Raw genomic sequence first — 24,468 nt, forward strand, 5'->3', positions numbered from 1 at the left:
TGTTTCAGACATAAGGAAGTGGATGGCTGCAAACGTTCTACTTTTAAACTCGGACAAAACAGAGATGCTTGTTCTAGGTCCCAAGAAACAAAGAGATCTTCTGTTGAATCTGACAATTAATCTTGATGGTTGTAAAGTCGTCTCAAATAAAACTGTGAAGGACCTCGGTGTTACTCTGGACCCTGATCTCTCTTTTGACGAACATATCAAGACTGTTTCAAGGACAGCTTTTTTCCATCTACGTAACATTGCAAAAATCTGAAACTTTCTGTCCAAAAATGATGCAGAAAAATTAATCCATGCTTTTGTTACTTCTAGGTTAGACTACTGCAATGCTCTACTTTCCGGCTACCCGGATAAAGCACTAAATAAACTTCAGTTAGTGCTAAATACGGCTGCTAGAATCCTGACTACAACCAAAAAATGTGATCATATTACTCCAGTGCTAGCTTCCCTACACTGGCTTCCTGTTAAGGCAAGGGCTGATTTCAAGGTTTTACTGCTAACCTACAAAGCATTACATGGGCTTGCTCCTACCTATCTTTCCGATTTGGTCCTGCAGTACATACCTATACGTACGCTACGGTCACAAGACGCAGGCCTCCTAATTGTCCCTAGAATTTCGAAGCAAACAGCTGGAGGCAGGGCTTTCTCCTATAGAGCTCCATTTTTATGGAATGGTCTGCTTACCCATGTGAGAGACGCAGACTCGGTCTCAACCTTTAAGTCTTTACTGAAGACTCATCTCTTCAGTGGGTCATATGATTGAGTGTAGTCTGGCCCAGGAGTGTGAAGGTGAACGGAAAGGCTCTGGAGCAACGAACCGCCCTTACTGTCTTTGCCTGGCCGGTTCCCCTCTCTCCACTGGGATTCTCTGCCTCTAACCCTATTACAGGGGCTGAGTCACTGGCTTACTGTTGCTCTTTCATGCCGTCCCTAGGAGGGGTGTGTCACTTGAGTGTGTTGAGTCACTGACGTGATCTTCCTGTCTGGGTTGGCGCCCCCCCCTTGGGTTGTTCCGTGGCTGAGGTGCTGACTTGCTGCACCCTCGACAACTACTGTGATTATTATTATTTTACCATGCTGGTCATTTATGAACATTTGAACATCTTGGCCATATTCTGTTATAATCTCCACCCGGCACAGCCAGAAGAGGACTGGCCCACCCCTCATAGTCTGGTTCCTCTCTAGGTTTCTTCCTAGGTTTTGGCCTTTCTAGGGAGTTTTTCCTAGCCACCGTGCTTCTACACCTACATTGCTTGCGGTTTGGGGTTTTAAGCTGGGTTTCTGTACAGCACTTTGAGATATCAGCTGATGTAAGAAGGGCTATATAAATACATTTGATTTGATTTAACTGCCTTTGAATGGGGTATGGTAGTAGGTGCCAGGCGCACCGGTTTGTGTCAAGAACTGCAACGCTGCTGGGTTTTTCACACTCAACAGTTTCCTGATTGTATCAAGAATGGCGCACCACCCAAAGGACATCCAGCCAACTTCCCATAACTGTGGAAAACGTTGGCGTAAACTTGGGACAGCATCCCTGTGGAACGTTTCGGCACCTTGTAGAGTCCATGCCCTGACGAATTGAGGCTGTTCTAGGGGCAAAAGGGGGTGAAACTCAATATTAGGAAAGGGTGCCTAAAGTTTAGTACACTCAGCGTACACTATTTCCTTGAAAAAGCTGACGAGAAGTGGGAAGCAGGCAAAGGCCACAGCAAAACCATCGGAAGTTTACATACACTTAGGTTGGAGTCATTAAAACTCATTTTTCAACCACTCCACAAATTTCTTGTTAACAAACTATAGTTTTGGCAAGTCGGTTAGGACATCTACTTTGTGCATGACACAAGTAATTTTTCCAACAATTGTTTACAGACAGATTATTTCACTTATCATTCACTGTATCACAATTCCAGTGGGTCAGAAGTTTACATACACTAAGTTGACTGTGCCTTTAAACAGCTTGGAAAATTCCAGAAAATTATGTCATGGCTTTAAATGCTTCTGATAGGCTAATTGACATCATGAGTCAATTGGAGGTGTACCTGTGGATGCATTTCGAGGCCTACCTTCATACTCAGTGCCTCTTTGCTTGACATCATGGGAAAATCAAAAGAAATCAGCCAAGACCTTAGAAAAAAAATTGTAGACCTCCACAAGTCTGGTTCATCCTTGGGAGCAATTTCCAAACGCCTGAAGGTACCACGCACATCAGTACAAACAATAGTACGCAAGTATAAACACCATGAGACGACGCAGCCATCATACCGCTCAGGAAGGAGACACGTTCTGTCTCCTAGAGATGAACGTACTTTGGTGCCAAAAGTGTAAATCATTCCCAGAACAACAGCAAAGGAACTTGTGAAGATGCTGGAGGACACCGGTACAAAAGTATCTATATCCACAGTAAAATTAGTCCTATATCAATATAACCTGGAAGGCTGCTCAGCAAGGAAGAAGCCACTGCTCCAAAACCGCCATAAAAAAGCCAGACTAAGGTTTGCAACTGCACATGGGGACAAAGATCATACTTTTTGGAGAAATGTTCTCTGGTCTGATGAAACAAAAATAGAACTGTTTGGCCATAATGACCATCGTTATGTTTGGAGGAAAAAGGGGGAGGCTTGAAGCACAGGGGTGGCAGCATCATGTCGTGGGGGTGCTTTGCTGCAGGAGGGACTGGTGCACGTCACAAAATAGATGGCATCATGAGATCATGAGGAAGGAAATTTATGTGGATATATTGAAGCAACATTTCAAGACATCAGTCAGGAAGTTAAAGCTTGGTCCAAATGGACAATGACTCCAAGCATACTTCCAAAGCTGTGGCAAAATGGCTTAAGGACAACAAAGTCAAGGTATTGGAGTGGCCATCACAAAGCCCTAACCTCAATCCCATAGAATATTTGTGGGCAGAACTGAAAAAGCGTGTGCGACCAAGGAGGCCTACAAACCTGACTCAGTTACACCAGCTCTGTCAGGAGGAATGGGAAAAAATTCACCCAACTAATTGTGGGAAGCTTGTGGAAGGCTACACGAAACGTTTAACCCAAGTTAAACAATTTAAAGGCAATGCTACCAAATACTAATTGAGTGCATGTAAACTTCTAACCCACTGGGATTGTGATGAAAGAAATAAAAGCTGAAATAAATCCTTCTCTCTACTATTATTCTGACATTGCACATTCTTAAAATAAAGTGGTGATCCTAACTGACCTAAAACAGGGAATTTTTACTAGGATTAACTGTCAGGAATTATGAAAACCTGATTTTAAATGTATTTGACTAAGTTGTATGTAAACTTCCAACTTCAACTGTATGTTATATCTTGGTGGGTTTACTGTACATCCAATTATGATTAAGTTTAATTTCCGCTAGTCCAATCAGCATTGAGAACATCTGGCCAAAAAATGCCTTTGGGTATTTTTGGACTGTTAGAAATATTTAGATTATTCTACTTTATCAACGTAATCAAGGCATATCAACGTGGCTAATTGGTTGAAATGCAGGAAGTAGCCAACGTACACAATTTCTGTCTCATTTGAATCCAGATTTCAACTACAAATCAGTGAAAGGATTTCAAGTTTTGGCAGATTTCAGTAAGCCGCCTGATTCGTCAGGCCCTCGTCACTTACAGCACGGCATCTGTCACTCAAGCTTTGACAAGGCCAGACAAAGGGGAACCCTGGTGCTCTCCCCTGCCCCTCTGTGTAAACTCATTCACAAACTTTCATGCCTCTTATTTGCCGGGCTAAAGGTTAAATTGCTAAGCCCTCCTCCCTCCCTTCTTTCACTCTCACTCGCTACCCTCTGCTGTAAAGCTGTCGTTGTGGGCCTGTATTTACATGGATTAAGGTCTTTTCACAGGGGAAAAAAAGAGGTGGTTTGCTGTAAAGCCCCATACAGACTCTGGCTTGCTCGCCAGAGTGGACACGGTTAGCCAGCTCCCATCAGCCTCCCTTCCCTGAGGACAATGTCCATACTGTACCTCTTAGGAATGGATCGAGGCACAGGGACATTGCCCAGCGATTCACATGCCACATTATAGCTCCGACATGGCCACTGAAGCAAATAAGCCAATCATAAGCTCAGATTCTCAAAGTTAACAAATATGTGCAACCCCATTGAATTTATTGTAATTCTGCAATATTCAAATGAATATGTTTTGTATCGTACTTAGACTTAAAGTTAGGATTTGGGGGTTGGGTAATCTGATCCTAGATCTGTGGATATGGACAATTTACAGTTAAAGTTAGGATTTGGGGGTTGGGTAATCTTATTTTAGGTCTGTGGTTAGGGGTAAGTTCTACCCCCAGGCAACCGTACAAGGGGTCCAAGCCTTGACAACGTCTCAGACGAGAACTAACAAACCGGCGAGGGTATGAAGATGTCAAAAAGCTTTCGCTAAAAAGGGGGACAAGGAAGTGGGGGGGAGGGGGGGTGTAGGGGGGTGGGAGGTGAACCCATCATGGGATGAACCCATCAAAACAAGAGGAGAAGGGTCGCCCCACTCTTGCTTTCAAGCGTGTAGAGCAAATCCAACTCCTGTCTATGGCGCTTCCGCACCAGCCTGCCTGGCATGGCTTTACTCTCGTTCTCTTGGCTTCCTTTTTCTGCTCAATAAATAAACAAATAAAGCAAATAAACACAATCTTCCAGCTGAAGGAGCCGGGAGCTCTGGGGGGGAGGGGTTCGTTTGTATCATAAATAGCCAGCTTCCGCGGTCAGGGCATGGGCTAAACGTGAGCGACAAGAGGAAAGCAAATGGGCCTAAATCATGCAGAACACATTGATTGTCAGCTGTAGGGGCCATGTGCCACGCAAGGTCACTACCGCTCACGATCCGTTTGATAGCATCGGCGCAAATTGGACAAATTGGGATGCAGTGTGGGCGCAGCATTGGGGCAGCCTGTTGACCTAGCAGAGTAAAGATATAGACACATACATACAGAGTTCTGGGAAAAACAACAGGGCAACAAGGCCTGAACAACGGATGTATCTACTTGGGCTTCTAGGCCTGGTGATAGATTCAAATGCAGCAAGCTGTAACAGACGTATTGGCTAATAGGCCTACAATGACAAGCCTATTGTTTGTGACCCATATTTAGACGTAGACCGGCACACACACAGACTTCATGCTGGCTAACACACAAAGCCACAAAGATCAATATATCCTACACAAACACAGACAAACATACACACTTGGCAAGTGCACACACACACACAAACAAACAAAAGCACCACCACTCCCCCTAACACACGTCTGGGTTTCACCGCGGCCTCTGTGGTGTGCGGCTTCTTCTGAAGAGTACTGCCGCCAGAGAAACACTTAATTAGCGTGGGCTCCTCGTCCGCAGGGCACCATGTCTCTGAGCGGCGGTTCAGCCATTTCCCGCAGGAGGTCAGGGGTCAGCCGGAGAGAAAACTCTCTGAGGCGAGCTCTGGAACGCCGCTGTCACACATCATAGCGCTTCCGAAGCAAACCTGCAGACACGGCGCCCCCGAAAAATAGCACGTTAACAACTGCTAGTGGATAAACATCTCAAACGACTACTTTTTTTCACCTTTCAAGACTTCGACAGCCTATTTTTTTTCCTCCCTGCCAGTGTTTCTGCCAATGTTTCTTTTGGACTGCGGCGGGGTCATGTAGCTAAAGCTATCTGGATATTGCAGGTGAAACTACAATAAGGACTCATGGGCTTGTCCAGACACAATACCTAGCCCTTACCCCCCTTGGTACTTGTGCAGATCTTACAAGATTGGATAGGTATTGCAATATGGCCAACACTTCAAAAGCCTTTCAGGGGTCAAGGTGGAGATAATACTATATCTACCAATCCTTTCTGATCTGCACATAATGCCTAGGGGCCAGAGAATGTGAGTGGAGCGGATTGAGGAGCGGAGTAAGGAGCGGAGCTGGAGCGTAGTGAGGAGCGGAGCTGGAGCGTAGTGAGGAGCGGAGTAAGGAGCGGAGCTGGAGCGGAGTGAGGAGCGAAGTGAGGAGCGGAGTGAGGAGCGGAGCTGGAGCGTAGTGAGGAGCGGAGTAAGGAGCGGAGTGAGGAGCGAAGTGAGGAGCGGAGTGAGGAGCGGAGTGAGGAGAGGCGTGAGGAGCGGAGCTGGAGCGGAGTGAGGAGCGGAGTGAGGAGCGGAGTGAGGAGCAAAGTGAGGAGCGAGGAGCGGAGCCGGAGCGGAGTGAGGAGCAGAGTGAGGAGCGAAGTGAGGAGCGGAGCTGGAGCGTAGTGAGGAGCGGAGTAAGGAGCGGAGCGAGGAGCGGAGTGAGGAGCGGCGTGAGGAGTGAGGAGCGGAGTGAGGAGCAAAGTGAGGAGCGAGGAGCGGAGTGAGGAGCGGAGTGAGGAGCAAAGTGAGGAGCAAAGTGAGGAGCGGAGTGAGGAGCGGAAGTGAGGAGCGGAGTGAGGAGCGGAGCTGGAGCGTAGTGAGGAGCGGAGTAAGGAGCGGAGTGAGGAGCGAAGTGAGGAGCGGAGTGAGGAGCGGAGTGAGGAGAGGCGTGAGGAGCGGAGCTGGAGCGGAGTGAGGAGCGGAGTGAGGAGCGGAGTGAGGAGCAAAGTGAGGAGCGAGGAGCGGAGCCGGAGCGGAGTGAGGAGCGAAGTGAGGAGCGGAGCTGGAGCGTAGTGAGGAGCGGAGTAAGGAGCGGAGCGAGGAGCGGAGTGAGGAGCGGCGTGAGGAGTGAGGAGCGGAGTGAGGAGCAAAGTGAGGAGCGAGGAGCGGAGCTGGAGCGGAGTGAGGAGCGGAGTGAGGAGCAAAGTGAGGAGCAAAGTGAGGAGCGGAGTGAGGAGCGGAGTGAGGAGCGAAGCCTGTCCAATTTCACTGGAGCGCAGAGCAAGTTTGCCAAAGGCTGGAGCATCGGCCTTCTCGCCCGCTCCAATTTTGCTCCAGTAGCGATCCAGTAGCGCTCACTTCACAAGTTCAGGGCATGTCCGGCCCAGCATGCATTTGTAGGCAACTTGTGTGCTGCTATAGCCTCTTGCTTTAGTTACTGTCATGGAGTTTGCTAAATATTTTTCATAAAGGAACTGATAAGGAGCGGAGTGAGGAGCGAAGTGAGGAGCGGAGCAAAAATCAAGGTGACTTACAAAGATGAGGAGGACCAAGAGCAACAGAGGGAGTGTGGTCCCAAAAGCATGATGGTGTACTAGATGCACATGCTAACACAAAGGAACGAGGTGGTTAGCTAGCTAAGTGTGTCAAGTATGTATAAACCAAAAATCTGAACTCTTAAAAGTTTAGTTCATTTTTGTTATATTATCTATACAATAGGCAATCATTGATTTTGGCCCAATAGGCCTGAAATACAGTACATGACCAAAGGTATGTGGACACCTGCTCGTCAAACATCTACTTCCTAAATCATGGGCATTAATATGGAGTTGGTCCCTGTTTTGCTGCTATAACAGCCTCCACTCTTCTGGAAAGGCTTTATACTACATGTTGGAACATTGTTGCAGGGACTTGCTTCCATACAGCCACAAGAGAATTAGTGAGGTCGGGCAATGATGTTGGGCGATTAGGCCTGACTCGCAGTTGGCGTTTCAATTCATCCAAAAGGTGTTTGATGGGGTTGAGGTCGGGGCTCTGTGCAGGCCAGTCAAGCTCTTCCACACCAATCTCGACAAACCATTTCTGTATGGACCTTGCTTTGTGCATGGGGGCATTGTCATGCTGAAACAGGAAAGGGTCTTCCCCAAACTGTTGCCACAAAGTTGGAAGCACAGAATCATCTAGAATGTCATTGTATGCTGTAGCATTAAGATTTCCCTTCACTGGAACTAGCCCGAACCATAAAAAACAGCCCCAGACCATTATTCCTCCTCCACCAAGCTGTACAGTTGGCCCTATGCATTGTGGCAGGTAGCGTTCTCCTGGCATCAGCCAAAGACAGATTTGTCCGTCGGAATGCCAGATGGTGAAGCGTGATTCATCAGTCCAGAGAACGCTTTTCCAGTGCTCCAATGGCGGTGAGTTTTACACCACTCCAGCCGACGCTTGGCATTGTGCATGGTGATCTTAGGCTTTCGTGCGGCTGCACGGCCATGTAAACCCATTTCCTGAAGCTCCCGACGAACACTTCTTGTGAGGACGTTGCTTCCAGTTCTTGTGGTGACGCGCTTCAGCACTCAGCGGTCGTGTTCTGTGAGCTTTCGTGGCCTACCACTTTGCGGCTGAGCCATTGTTGCTCCTACACGTTTCCTCTTCACAATAACAGCACTTACAGTGAGGGAAAAAAGTATTTGATCCCCTGCTGATTTTGTACGTTTGCCCACTGACAAAGAAATTATCAGTCTATAATTTTAATGGTAGGTTTATTTGAACAGTGAGAGACAGAATAACAACAAAAATATCCAGAAAAATGCATGTCAAAAATGTTATAAATTGATTTGCATTTTAATGAGGGAAATAAGTATTTGACCCCTTCTCAATCAAAAGGATTTCTGGCTCCCAGGTGTCTTTCATACAGGTAACGAACGGAGATTAGGAGCACACTCTTAAAGGGAGTGCTCCTAATCTCAGTTTCTTACCTGTATAAAAGATACCTGTCCACAGAAGCAATCAATCAATCAGATTCCAAACTCTCCACCATGGCCAAGACCAAAGAGCTCTCCAAGGATGTCAGGGACAAGATTGTAGACCTACACAAGGCTGGAATGGGCTACAAGACCATCGCCAAGCAGCTTGGTGAGAAGGTGACAACAGTTTCTGTGATTATTCGCAAATGGAAGAAACACAAAAGAACTGTCAATCTCCCTCAGCCTGGGGCTCCATGCAAGATCTCACCTCGTGGAGTTGCAATGATCATGAGAACGGTGAGGAATCAGCCCAGAACTACACAGGAGGATCTTGTCAATGATCTCAAGGCAGCTGGGACCATAGTCATCAAGAAAACAATTGGTAACACACTATGCCGTGAAGGACTGAAATCCTGCAGCGCCCGCAAGGTCCCCCTGCTCAAGAAAGCACATATACATGCCCGTCTGAAGTTTGCCAATGAACATCTGAATGATTCAGAGGACAACTGGGTGAACGTGTTGTGGTCAGATGAGACCAAAATGGAGTTCTTTGGCATCAACCCAACTTGCCGTGTTTGGAGGAGGAGGAATGCTGCCTATGACCCCAAGAAACCATCCCCACCGTCAAACATGGAGGTGGAAACATTATGCTTTGGGGGTGTTTTTCTGCTAAAGGGACAGGACAACTTCACCGCATCAAAGGGACGATGGACGGGGCCATGTACCATCAAATCTTGGGTGAAAACCTCCTTCCCTCAGCCAGGGTATTGAAAATGGGTCGTGGATGGGTATTCCAGCATGACAATGACCCAAAACACACGGCCAAGGCAACAAAGGAGTGGCTCAAGAAGAAGCACATTAAGGTCCTGGAGTGGCCTAGCCAGTCTCCAGACCTTAATCCCATAGAAAATCTGTGGAGGGAGTTGAAGGTTCGAGTTGCCAAACGTCAGCCTCGAAACCTTAATGACTTGAAGAAGATCTGCAAAGAGGAGTGGGACAAAATCCCTCCTGAGATGTGTGCAAACCTGGTGGCCAACTACAAGAAACGTCTGACCTCTGTGATTGCCAACAAGGGTTTTGCCACCAAGTACTAAGTCATGTTTTGCAGAGGGGTCAAATACTTATTTCCCTCATTAAAATGCAAATCAATTCATAACATTTTTGACATGCGTTTTTCTGGATGTTTTTGTTGATATTCTGTCTCTCACTGTTCAAATAAACCTACCATTAAAATTATAGACTGATCATTTCTTTGTCAGTGGGCAAACGTACAAAATCAGCAGGGGATCAAATACTTTTTTCCCTCACTGTATAGTTGACCGGGGCAGCTCTAGCAGGGCAGAAATTTGACGAACTGACCTGTTGGAAAGATGTCATCCTATGACTATGCTAATAATATAGCCTAAATGACACATTTTTGTTCCTTCTGTCTGGCTCCTGACCTATTTAGAGTTTAATATGCTGTTTCATATGCCTATTTGAAATGATGAGTGCTTCTTGCAGTCACCTTTTCATGTTGTTTCTAAAAATATTTTTAATTCAAATCATATGGTTTGGTTTCAATACTTCAAAACCAAATGGTAGGTCCAGGTAGTCACAAAAAATAGATGGGTGTTGATTAAATGGTGATTTTAATGAATGGAGCGAATTTGTAGCGGTCGTTTTTTTCCCTGTGAGCGAGGAGCGTATTCCGGCAAAGCGGTTTTATAGGACGTGGATTTCCGACCGCTCACATGCTCTACTAGAGGCTAGAGTTTGGTTCTGGACAGGGCTAGAGGTTGGTTCTGGACAGGACTAGAGGTTGGTTCTGGACAGGACTAGAGGTTGGTTCTGGACAGGACTAGAGGTTGGTTCTGGACAGGGCTAGAGGTTGGTTCTGGACAGGGCTAGAGGTTGGTTCTGGACAGGGCTAGAGGTTGGTTCTGGACAGGGCTAGAGGTTGGTTCTGGACAGGGCTAGTAGTTGGTTCTGGACAGGGCTAGAGGTTGGTTCTGGACAGGGCTAGAGGTTCTATATCTGCACACCTGATACAGTATAGAAGATGAGTGAATAGGAGTGATAATATTAACTACCTGGAATGGATACTTGGAAAGAAGAGATAACCCGAGGGCAAATCCACAATAACAAAATGATGCCGAGACTTTGAAAGTATGCCAATCAAAAACCACTGATTACCAAGTTAAACAAACCATAAAACTGTATGCACAAGGACTCCTTTTAACAATTTCCACTGAACATTTTACGAAAACACATTTACTGGAAGAACAGGGCAGATGTAAAGTTTGGTAACAGAATGATGGTAAAATCTCCCTCTTTTTTATGTGAACATGTCTTCCAAAAACTTAAATATCTACTCTGAATTAACATTAAAGAAAGAATGGGGTGTCAGCTATGATACTATTTTGGTTATTGGTTACTACAGAAAGTGAAGTGGATTAACACCCAGTAACAGAATGACATCAGTTTTCCCTGATCTGTACTATACACAAATGCAGAATTAAGAATGTCATTCTCTTCATGGTGATGTATCCTGAATAGGTAGAAAAATGTAATATTCTCTTTTTGCATGTTTGGGTATTATTCTACACACTGGCTATTATTCTAATGAGCTCCGCCCCAAACAAGACCAAATTTGGTTGGTCAGGACCAAATCTGTACCAATCATAGACATCTATGTTTCACAAGATTGAACATCATAGTACAGCTTAGTAGAGCCCAGCCTAGTACAGTAATAGATAATAAAAATATGTATTAGTCACATACAGTTGAAGTCGGAAGTTTACATACACCTTAGCCAAAAGCATTTAAATTCAGTTTTTCACAATTCCTGACATTTAATCCTAGTAAAAATGTCAGTTAGGATCACCACTTTATTTTAAGAATGTGAAATGTCAGAATAAGAGTAGAGAGAATGATTTATTTCAGCTTTTATTTATTTCGTCACATTACCAGTGGGTCAGAAGTTTACATACACTCAATTAGTAGGTGGTAGCATTGCCTTTAAATTATTTAACTTGGGTCAAACATTTTGAGTAGCCTTCCACAAGCTTTCCACAATAATTTGGGTGAATTTTGGCCCATTCCTCCTGACAGAGCTGGTGTAACTGAGTCAGATTTGTAGGCCTCCTTGCTCACACATGCTTTTTCAGTTCTGCCCAAAAATGTTCTATAGGATTGAGGTCAGGGCTTTGTGATGGCCACTCCAATACCTTGACTTTGTTGTCCTTAAGCCATTTTGCCACAACTTTGGAAGTATGCTTGGGGTCGTTGTCCATTTGGAAGACCCATTTGCGACCAAGCTTTAACTTCCTGACTGATGTCTTGAGATGTTGTTTCAATATATCCACATCATTTTCCTCCCTCATGATGCCATCTATTTTGTGAAGTGCACCAGTCCCTCCTGCAGCAAAGCACACCCACAACATGATGCTGCCACCCCCGTGCTTCACGGTTGGGATGGTGTTCTTCGGCTTGCAAGCCTCCCCCTTTCTCCTCCAAACATAACGATGGTCATTATGGCCAAACAGTTCTATTTTTGTTTCATCAGACCAGAGGACATTTTTCCAAAAAGTACGATCATTGTCCCCATGTGCAGTTGCAAACCGTAGTCTGGCTTTTTTTATGGCGGTTTTGGAGCAGTGGCTTCTTCTTTGCTGAGCGGCCTTTCAGGTTATGCCGATATAGGACTAATTTTACTGTGGATATAGATACTTTTGTACCGGTTTCCTCCAGCATCTTCACAAGGTCCTTTGCTGTTGTTCTGGGATTGATTTGCACTTTTCGCACCAAAGTACGTTCATCTCTAGGAGACAGAACGCGTCTCCTTCCTGAGTGGTATGACGGCTGTGTGGTCCCATGGTGTTTATGCTTGCGTACTATTGTTTGTACAGATGTATCTGGTTCCTTGAGGCGTTTGGAAATTGCTCCCAAGGATGAACCAGACTTGTGGAGGTCTACAATTTTTTTTCTAAGGTCTTGGCTGATTTCTTTTGATTTTCCCATGATGTCAAGCAAAGAGGCACTGAGTTTGAAGGTAGGCCTTCAAATACATCCATAGGTACACCTCCAATTGACTCAAATGATGTCAATTAGCCTATCAGAAGCATTTAAAGCCATGACATAATCTTCTGGAATTTTCCAAGCTGTTTAAAGGCACAGTCAACTTAGTGTATGTAAACTTCTGACCCACTGGAATTGTGATACAGTGAATGATAAGTGAAATAATCTGTCTGTAAACAATTGTTGGAAAATTTACTTGTGTCATGCACAAAGTAGATGTCCTAACCGACTTGCCAAAACTAAGTTTGTTTACAAGAAATTTGTGGAGTGGTTGAAAAACGAGTTTTAATGACTCCAACATAAGTGTATGTAAACTTCCGACTTCAACTGTACACCTGATAGGTGCCGTAAAATGTGTTGTTTTACAGGGTCAGCAATAGTAGTACGGAGCCCCTGGAGCAAATTAGAGTTAAGTGCCTTGCTCAAAGGCACAGACAGATTTTTTCACCTTGTTGGCTCAGGTATTCGAACCAGCGACCTTTCGGTTACTGGCTCAACGCTTTAACTGCTGGGCTACCTGCCTCCCAGTACAGTACAGCACAGCATAGTTCAGTACAGTATAGTTCAGTACAGCACAGTACAATACAGTAAATTATGTGCTCTACTGTACTAAATTTTACTGTACATTGCAGTAATGTATTGTACTGACTTGTACTCTACTTTACTCTACTGTACTGTGCCTTACTGTAATCTACAGTACTGTCCAAACTTGTGAAACAGACATCTATGATTTGTTCAGATTTGGACTGACCAAATTCCAACTACTTTTCAACATCCATGGATGTCGGTCAGTGCTCAGCGGGCTAGAGGGCTGGTTACACTAAATGGAAAGAGAGGGGGCTCATTGGTAGGTGTCAGTAAGAGCCGGGAGAGGTGACATTAACTGGAGAGAGAGTGAGGTGTTTTCACACTCTCGCTTTGACGACCAGATTACAGAAAGATAAAGAAAACAGCTATGAGCTGAACATAACAGTATGGAAGAGAGGACTGTAGCAGGAGACCCTATGAGCTGAACATAACGGTATGGAAGAGAGGACTGTAGCAGGAGACCCTGTGAGCTGAACATAACGGTATGGAAGAGAGGACTGTAGCAGGAGACCCTATGAGCTGAACATAACGGTATGGAAGAGAGGACTGTAGCAGGAGACCCTGTGAGCTGAACATAACGGTATGGAAGAGAGGACTGTAGCAGGAGACCCTGTGAGCTGAACATAACGGTATGGAAGAGAGGACTGTAGCAGGAGACCCTGTGAGCTGAACATAACGGTATGGAAGAGAGGACTGTAGGGATGTGCATCCTTCCCTTTCAAGACGATTGGATACATGGGCTCTGATAAGATACAGGAACGATACGTTTTCGATTGAAACGGTTTGGTTTGATTAGAGAAGGAATTCGGTGTGATTCGATGCACAAACATCATTATTATTATTTAAGGGGGTAACATTTGTGCATCAACACATTAATTTTCTATTTCTAAATGAAAACCTGCTACTGATGGACCTCATGACCTGGGCCTCTCTGAGCTGATGTACATGCGTGTGTATTATGTATGTCTATTGTCCCCCCCACCTCGGTTCTGAAATAACCATCACCCACTAATTAACTAGTCAGTTTTCCAGATGAAGGGTTTGAGTTAGTAATGTATCAATATTTAATCCCCATCTCTAAATCAAATGGTTTTGACCATTTGGAAGTTTTTATTGACTTTCTTTGGAAATGCAGTGATTCCTTGTTATAAAATGATCAAATTTAACTTCTTGCAACTATAGGGGGTGCTGTTCCGCATTAGCATATTTGTGTCTCCAAATTAAACTGCCTCGTGCTAAATTCTTGATCGTACAATATGCATATTATTGTTATTATTGGATAGAAAACACCTTCTAGTTTCTATAGAAGTTGGAATTTTGTCTCTGAGTGGTACAGAACAATTTCTACAGCACTTTTCATGACAGGGTTCAGATTTCAGAAATTTTTACCTCTGATCTGGAGTCTGTTTATAAGGCGACAGTGAATGCTATGAAGAAACCGACACTGCCTACGTCTTCCTCTGGGTGTCTGTACGTCATCACGTTTTCAATGAAATCGATGGGACATTCACAGCCATTATAAAAGACCAAAATGTACAGAGACCCCCCTTTCTCAACGTGCGCCTGAAGCGTGAAGGACATCGGACCTGCCTCGTTCCAAATCGTTTTCTAACCAGCAATATTTCTCCGGTCATGTTTTCAGTCGTTATAGTTGTTAAAAACATCATAATGTAGTTAATTTGAACCGTTTTATAGCAATTTATATCCGTTTAGTGCGATTTTGAGGAATTTCTTTGTTGTGCACTCTGAAACTTTGGACACGTTTTGGGGTGTCGGTCGTTGGTGGTGGACATTTCGAAGGACAGAGGACATCTATCGACCAAAAGACGTTTATAACATAGAAAGGATACATTGCCCAAGAATATGATGGAAGAACAGCTCAAAGTAAGCAATATTTAATATGATAAATCGTGTTTCTGTCGAAATATTTTAAACGCATATTTCGCCATTTTGTTTGGTATAGCTTCACTTGGCGAACCCTGTATTGAAAAGTAAGGATAATTTTAAAAATGTAAATCAGCGGTTGCATTAAGAACTCATTTGTCTTTCGATTGCTGTCAACCCTGTATTTTTTAGTCAAGTATATGATTAGCTTTCAATTAAACTAGATCACTCTGATAGATGACGTCAGACATATTGAGGCTTGATTTCCTAGTATTTTTATTGTGTAACCACGGTTTTGTATGGCTAAATATGCACCTTTTCGAACAAACTGTATATGTATGTTGTAAAATGATGTTACAGGAGTGTCATCGGAAGAATTCTGAGAAGGTTAGTGAAAAAATTAATATCTTTTGGCGGTGATTACGTTATAGCGCTCTTTGGCTGGAATCGATGCTCTGGTAACGTTTGCACATGTAGTATGCTAACTTATCGATTTATTGTGTTTTCGCTGAAAAACGCTTAGAAAATCTGAAATATGGTCTGAAATCACAAGAACTGGGTCTTTCCATTGCTATGCTTTGTCTATTTTTATGAAATGTTTTATGATGAGTAAATTGGTCATACACGTTGCTCTATCTAGTAATTCTAGTCGATTTGTGATGGTCGGTGCAATTGTAAACTGTGATTTCTACCTGAAATATGCACTTTTTTCTAACAAAAACTATCCTATACCATGAATATGTTATCAGACTGTCATCTGATGGTTTTCTTTATAGGTTATTGGCTATCAATATCTTAGTTGAGCCGAATTGGTGATAGCACCTGAAGGAGTAAGAAACTGATGGAGTTAGAATAGTGGTGTATTTTGCTAACGTGTTTAGCTAATAGATTTACATATTTTGTCTTCCCTGTAAAACATTTTAAAAATCTGAAATGGTGGCTTTATTCACAAGATCTGTATCTTTCATCTGGTGTCTTGGACTTGTGATTTAATGATATTTAGATGCTACTATCTACTTGTGAAGCTATGCTAGCTATGCTAATCAGTGTGTGGGGGGTGTGGGGGGTGATCCCGGACCCGGGGTAGAGGCTCGTGAAAGGTTAACCTGTATATCTAAAAATGACCATATACTGTACACTCATTGTTTAAAGCAGAACTATTGCTGATGGTGAACCTAAACAATCTAAATCAAATCTACAGTAAGCCCGTTCAGCATGTAGCCTATACATCCAGATGAGAGTTGTCTCCGGTAACTTACTTTTATTATGGTAAAACAACATTTTCAACAGCGCATAGATAACAATAACCAAGCAAATTACATTGGTTGTCACTCAACTAATAAAGCCTAATATCCCGCAAGCCATTTTAGCATTCGAACGCTGAAGGTGCGGCGCAGATGTGCAAGATCAGGAACAGGCCGCCTACCTCACGTTGGTCAGCGTGCGAATGAGCACAGTGTGCAGTTTGACTCGGATACTGATATTCCCTGGGTTTGTTCGGCATACAAAATGACTTGTAGATCAATGACTGTCAACACAGTTACATTATTGGTTCCACATTGAAGGAGAGGACGCAGCAGTTGTCACAAGAGACAAGGTGTTTTCGGAAGGTAGAATGTAATATGAGCAAAACTTTTTAGTAAAGTGGCGATTTGTAATGTTTGAAAGGATTTTCTGATTGATGCATGCTACATTTGGATCGGTTTGGGGTCCATGGACCGATGCTGTCATATATCTTAAACATTTCAATCAGGACCAATGCATTTTGGTGAATGTTACATCCCTAGAGGACGTGACCCAACTGTGGTTTGTGACTACTATCAATTCCCATTGCAGCCAATTCAGTTGCAGTCATTCTGCTACAGATTTTTATTTGTCATTCTGTTACCGATTTAGTAACAGAATGACACGTTTTAATCACTTAATAAATCATAAACCAAATTTATATCAGTAAAAAAACAATAAGTAATTGGTAGGTCTACCTTCACTTGGTTACTTCTGTGAACTGTCATTATCCTCCCTCCTCATTAGGTAGAGAAATTAGAAAATATCCTAATGGTGCAATATGCAGAAATCCCTCTGCCATTTCTTAGTGGCAAAAATGTGAATAGTTCGCCAAAATGTCAGTTCATGTCACAAAACAAGCAGGTGTATAGAATCACTGTACCATCTAAACCACTGTGAAATATATGTTAAATTACCAAAAAGATTGTATTTCGGGCTGCCAGTTGAGGACTTGTGAGGCGTCTGTTTCTCAAACTAGACACTCTAATGTACTTGTCCTCTTGCTCAGTTGTGCACCGGGGCCTCCCATTCCTCTTTCTATTTTGGTTAGAAACAGTTTGTGCTGTTCTGTGAAGGGAGTAGTACACAGCGTTGTACGAGATCTTCAGTTTATTGGCAATTTCTCGTATGGAATAGCCTTCATTTCTCAGAACAAGAATAGACTGACGAGTTTCAGAAGAAAGTTTTTTGTTTCTGGCCATTTTGAGCCTGTAATCGAACCCACAAATGCTGATGCTCCAGATAGTCAACTAGTCTAAAGAAGGCCAGTTTTATTGCTTCTTTAATCAGAACAACAGTTTTCAGCTGTGCTAACATAATTGCAAAAGGGTTTTCTAATGATCAAATAGCCTTTTAAAATGATAAACTTGGATTAGCTAACACAACGTGCCATTGGAACACAGGAGTGATGGTTGCTGATAATGGGCCTCTGTACGCCTATGTAGATATTCTATAAAAAATCTGCCGTTTCCAGCTACAATAGTCATTTACAACATAACAATGTCTACATTGTATTTCTGATTAATTTGATGTTATTTTATTGGACAATTTTTTTTGCTTTTCTTTCAAAAACAAGGAAATGTCTAAGTGACTCCAAACTTTTGAATGGTAGTGTACATACTTGCATGCCCAATGCATTAGAACAGGCAATACATTGGGCATGCAATCTACGAGGTTTGCTGGTGTAGATATTGGAACCAAGCCTTATTAGTCTCTTGAGCAAACATGACCCCCGTCCCCTATAAGTGAATGGGAATAAAGCAGGCCCATGTAGCGGGCGGCAGCAGCCAATTGACATGTAAATGCTGCCTCCTTTCGCCATGACTCTGATTAACTCTCCCTCAGTTAATAGTTTCCCTGTTAACAAAGAGGACTCTCCCCTCTTGAGGGACAGAGAATATAGAAAGAGGGAGGGAGAGAGAGAAATAGAGAGAGAAATAGAGAGAGTAAACGAATTATGATAAATATCTACTGGGTGAAATACCACAGTGTGCCATCACAGCAGCAAGATTTGTGACCTGTTGCCACGAGAAAAGGTCAACCAGTGAAGAACAAACACCATTGTAAATACAATGTGTTTATTTATTTTTGCACATTGTTACAACACTGTATATACACATAATATGACATTTGAAATGTCTTTATTATTATGGAACTTCCGTGAGTGTAATATTTACTGTTCATTTTGTATTGTTTATTTCACTTTTGTTTATTATCTACTTCACTTGCTTTGGCAATGTTAACATATGTTTCCCATGCCAATAAAGCCACTTGAATTCAATTCAATTGAGAGAGACAGCAACTGAGAGAGAGAGAGAGAGAGAGAGAGAGAGAGAGAGAGAGAGAGAGAGAGAGAGAGAGAGAGAGAGAGAGAGAGAGAGAGGCAGCCAAGGGTTTGAGAGAGAGAGGAAAGAGAAGGAGAGAGAGAAAGAGAAAGAGAAAGAGAGAGAGAGAGAGAGAGAGAGAGAGAGAGAGAGAGAGAGAGAGAGAGAGAGAGAGAGACAGAGACAGGGAGAGAGAGAGAGAGCCAGAGAGAGAGAGAGAAAGGGAGGGGAACTTTTGTAAGTGTAATGTTTACTGCAATTTTTTTGTTTATTTCACTAAGTGTTTATAATCTATTTCACTTGCTTTGGCAATGTAAACATTTTTCACATGCCAATAAAGCCCTTAAATTGAATTGAGAGAGAGAGAATGTAGAAAGAAAGTGAAATAGAGAGACAGAGACAGAGAGTGAGAGAATGAAGAGAGAATGAGAAAGAGAGAGAGAAAGAAAGAAATAGCAGAATCAAAAGGGTACAGGAAGTGTTTTTGTATGTGGTTTGAGGTTTGACAAGAATAGGGGAATTGTCATTGTACTGTAGCAACAGTAGAGTAAGGTAGTAGGAAAGTCTATGTTACTAGCGTAAATCCCTAACATTTATCATAGTCTATATTAGGCTGCTTTGCTAGCATCATTGCAATCAATGCAAAAATGCATGCTAATTAGCTCAAGTGTGTGTGATGGGAAGAAAGTATTAGTTACTTCCAGATCTTGTAGCTTGAGGAGGCCTGATTACGACATGGTGGTCTAGCCCAGGACAGAACATTCTTACAATATGATTACATAATTTAATATTTACACCTCTCGCTTTCACACTGACGCACACAAATGCAGTCGCAAAGACAATCAATGCACTCACACACCTGCCCCATTTCCCACAAGCAAGCACATGTACAAACACTCACTAATCTCTCTCTCTCACTCACACACACACACCTCTCTCTCACTCACACACCTCTCTCTCTCACACACATCTCTCAGTCACACACCCCTCACTCACACACACACACATATATCTCTCAGTCACACACACCTCACTCACACACACACATATCTCTCAGTCACACACACACACCTCTGTCTCTCACTCACACACACACACACACACCTACCTCTCAAGTCACACACACACACACACAATTACCTACCTCTCAGTCACACACACACAAACCTCTCTCTCTCTCTCTCTCACCCACTCAGACTCACACACACACCTACCTCTCAGTCACACACACACCTCTCTCTCTCACTCACAGACTCACACACACACCTACCTCTCAGTCACACACACACCTCTCTCTCTCACTCACATACTCACACACACACCTACCTCTCAGTCACACACACACCTCTCTCTCTCACTCACAGACTCACACACACACCTACCTCTCAGTCACACACACACCTCTCTCTCTCACTCACAGACTCACACACACACCTACCTCTCAGTCACACACACACCTCTCTCTCTCACTCACAGACTCACACACACACCTACCTCTCAGTCACACACACCTCTCTCTCTCACTCACAGACTCACACACACACCTACCTCTCAGTCACACACACACCTCTCTCTCTCACTCACAGACTCACACACACACCTACCTCTGTCACACACACACCTACCTCTCAGTCACACACACACTTGAACACCCACTACATCCACCAACCCACAAAAACACACAGACTATACATCCAATACACTCACAAAAAACACACACACATACATATCTACATCAATTACCTCGTACCCCTGCACATAGACTCGGTACTGGTACCCTGTGTATATAGCCAAGTTATCGTTACTCACAGTGTATGTACTATTAGAATTAAGTGTTTTACTTTGCTATTATTTCTCTATTTTCTTTCTCTCCGCATTGTTGGGAAGGGCCCGTGAGTAAGCATTTCACTGTTAGTCCACACCTGTTGTTTACGAAGCATGTGACACATAAAATTTGATTTGATTTGATAGGCTAGTCTGAAATTGACAACTGTGTCAAATCATTTATTCAGCCATGTCACCTGCACCACGTACCCGCCACTGTCTGATACACGATGAAGTTATGCAGAGAGTCTTCTGAACTCATGTTCACTTTCTCTTTGAGCAGCATCTGGGGATAAAATCTGTCCTGAAGGATACTTTTGGTCTTTGAATCAAATCATTTTTGCTGACGTGTAATCTATGGGGTCAAAGACAGACCACACCCACAATGTTGTCTTGACAGCACTTTTTTAAAAGGCTGCCCTATTCTAAAGGGAGAATCGACAGTAAGACCATCCATCATATTACTGTGGTCAGTGGGCGAACTGGCTCCCCTGACAGAGGGTTCCCAAGGATGGGCCTCAGATCTGACTTCAGGTCAGTTTATGATGACCTTTGCCCAGCAGGGCCTTTATCAGTTATATAGGGTTAGGTTTAGGTTATGTGTATGTTATAAAGACACGTGTGTAGTATTCAACAAGGACTCCTATAACACCTTCATAAACTAAATGTAATTTAATGTCAACATCCATGAGCACAGTGACACACAAACTATCAGTTGTTGACATAAGCCTTCGTAAAATGCTTATGCATTCCTTATAAACATGTTATGTATGGCATACAACTGTGATCATTACACAGCGGTCAGAGAAGGTGTGATAACAACAAAAACACCCACCAACCCCATTCAACCTCACCGAGGAAGATGCTGCATTCACAATACCCAACAGGGGCTTCGACCATCAGTTGGATGTGCAAGGGTTAAAAGTCATTGTTTATGGGCTTCGCGAGTGGCGCAGCGGTCTAAGGCACTGCATCGCAGAGTTGCAGCATCACGACATCCTGGGGATCTATCCCAGGCTGTGTCACAGCCCGGCCATGACCGGGAGTCCCATAGGGCGGCGCACCTATTGGCCAAGCGTCGCCCGGGTTAGGGGAGGGTTTGGGCGGGGGAGCTTTACTTGGCTCATCGCACCCTAGCAACTCCTTGTGGAGGGCCGGGCGCCTGCAGGCTGACTTCGGTTGTCAGTTGAACTGTGTTTCCTCTGACACATTGGGGGGGGACTTACCAGAGCCAGTTGTTCCAGGATGGGTCACCTCCAGGTACACCTCGAAAGTGGCCTCAGGGTTGTCCCTGAAATAGAGGTCAAAGGTCAGCCTCTAGTCTCCCTAGAACTGCACGTCAAACGTGTTTCACAGCAACCAGACCTAAATGCTCTTCAGTGACAAATGGATGTTCAGACGCCACACAAAACTCTGACCTTCAATACGATTTGATAACATTTCAAAACAGCTAGTCTTTGTGTGGGTGAAAAGTGTCAAATAGAAATCTTATCAAATCTTATCAAATGTCTGCTTAATAATGTAAAAACCACAACCTCAATTTGAGTACACAGCCTGGTTGCATATATTGTATGATCAGTCAGCATTGTTTTTTTTAACATCCTCTAAATACTACAACGGTAAGGAAGTGACATTATAGGCCTATTACCGTCAGCAACCCAGGTTATTAATTTCCTTCTAACAGTAGCCATAACCCAACTAAATAGAAAACAGGTTAGGCATACTTATCATTCACGTTGTAACATTATATGGCTATAGGTAGGGTGTCCAATCAAAAATGCATATTTTGACCAATGGGTAATATATGTTAATTGTGTAGATATTCCTCTAAGAAAATCAATGGTCCAAACCTCAAATCTGGAAAATAGCATGGCGTCAGCTAGGCTGGATGTTGTGTGAGAATTAAAGCTACCTGACAGGCTCACCATTGAATTCGTTATTTTTCTTCTCCAATCCGGAAGAAGTAAAACAATATAGAGGTAAGATAGATATCGATTTTGAGACATGACATGTACAATTTTCATGTTTTAGTATGCGCTGGACATATGAATGCGAAGTTCCTGTTCTTTTCAAAGACTTCTCACAAAAACAAGCATATCTCTGTGAAATGTCAACGGTGCACTGAGCATACCACAAGCTTTTTATTTTCAAAGCCTTTTACATTTAATTCAGCTCGTGTCATGCTGCTTTTGCTATTTGCAACCCATGGAAACAACTTGAAAGACAATGACCAGAAAATGTAAAATCCTCAAAAGTTTTGGTGAGAAAGCTGCACCGCACTGTCAACCGACCTTGTGCTTATTATCGTATGTATTAGGTTACAAAATCAACTTTTTTTTAATATAATGTTAATGATACGTTAGAGAAAGACCCTACTGATCGATTCAGAACACAAATAATCAGATTTGTCCTGCTAAAATGTATTTTATAACATAAGGAATTGAAATGTCATCAACAAAGGGCATTTTCGCCCACTCTGGGCAAAGTAGGTGGACACACTAACACAGGACACAATGGTGTCACTTTTACAGGGAACTATCTTCCACAGTGAAGGGAAGAAGGTTAAGGGAAGTGTTTTGTTGGACACTTGCCATTTAAATGGAAAATATAGTACAGTAGGCCTATAGGGCAAAATAGCCTAAGATGAAGTGTACTTTCAGTAACATAATACTTCACAAAGGCCATAAAACTACCACTGTAACATGGTGTTCTAATAAGAGGCAAAGTAACTTTGGTTATCTGAAATAAAAACAAGATCATGCCTTTTGGGTTTTAACACAAGACACTGATATCTTTGACAAAAATAAGGGCATCTGTTGTAGCATGACAGTTATTGTTTTACTATCATTGGTTGAGTTTGGTGCAGACCTAGGCTACTGTAAGTCAACGGACAGGTCATTGAGTAGCCTATTCATACTGCATCGGAAAAGTCCATATAATTAACTTTACAGGTCACCTGCATGGTTGCCACACATAAGCTAGGCTACTGTAGCCTATTGTACCGGAAGCACAATGTAAAGTTACCCTTGTCCATTTCAGTGATACATGACAAGCAATACAATGTAGCAATTGTAGCTGGCACCATTTTAATGACGCGCGGAAAGGCTACACTTTATAACATTGTATCAATACGCCAAAACATCGGTTCATTCCGCAATGGGCATGTTCCAATACATTGAACACATTCCATCCACAGAACCTATGCCCTGTAGGCATGGATGTGGTGTAAAACCGGTTACATAAATAGACCAACCCTGTCTGCCTCAAATGTTTACATTCCCTTCCATACATTGTCGAGGGCTAGACAGCGGGACATATTGAGAAAACAGAGATGTATGCATATCCATAGTTGAGTTCTCTGCATACAGTATGTGTGACATACTCTCATTGATGAGCAAATATTACTATTTTTCACTAAATGCTCAATGTTCCGGTAAACAAGTCGTTCAGTCTGTCGCAACAAGTCCGGGCCTTGTACTGCCTCTCTCTCCCTCCCTCTTAACTCGCGCAAACAATGTAGCCTATTAGCATTTGGGAAGCAAGGGAAAGGAAAAAAAGAAATGGCTCTTACTTGATACGGGACCCCATTTTTATGTCTCACAGTGTCCAAGTCTAGTGTCGTTTATATGGGGCGTTGACCCGTTTTTCGAGGGCTATTTTTCTGATAGCCCGTCAGAACGTCCTGGGTATCGCCATGGTCTCCTCGAGCGGATCACGCTACCACCGCACACTGAACCGTGGGACTTGTAGTCCCGTAGGAGCAAAACATGTATGTATCTGCAGCCTCGCGCTGCCTCCCTATGAACTACATGTACCACAAAGCCAATCTTCGGCTACGTTTGAGTCGCATGATGCAGACGAAAGGTACCGTTTAAATTGCCACAGTAGAATGAAACAGTGATAACCTAACAAAAGTGCTTGACAATGCACTATCCAATGTTGTTCTGTTCACACATACTGTTTTTCTCAGTATGATGACCTCT

The 24,468-nt window shown here is 43.3% G+C and overlaps 1 protein-coding gene across 5 annotated transcripts in view; it reads right to left on the bottom strand.

Moving 5' to 3' along the window:
* dennd1a (DENN/MADD domain containing 1A) overlaps positions 1–24,213 on the bottom strand; it is a 152,760-nt gene extending 128,547 nt beyond the window's left edge. For all 5 annotated transcript variants that reach the window (XM_071351864.1, XM_071351866.1, XM_071351863.1 and 2 more), the window contains exons 1-2: positions 24,057–24,213; positions 21,712–21,776 (exon numbers count right to left, since the gene is read on the bottom strand). In XM_071351864.1, the coding sequence (XP_071207965.1) occupies positions 21,712–21,776; positions 24,057–24,073 (82 nt within the window). In that variant the 5' untranslated portion in view covers positions 24,074–24,213. The remainder of the gene's footprint in view (positions 1–21,711; positions 21,777–24,056) is intronic.
* Positions 24,214–24,468: the final 255 nt, after the last annotated feature.

The sequence above is a fragment of the Salvelinus alpinus genome, chromosome 18 (assembly GCF_045679555.1).
Source record: "Salvelinus alpinus chromosome 18, SLU_Salpinus.1, whole genome shotgun sequence".
NCBI classification, from domain to species: domain Eukaryota; kingdom Metazoa; phylum Chordata; class Actinopteri; order Salmoniformes; family Salmonidae; genus Salvelinus; species Salvelinus alpinus.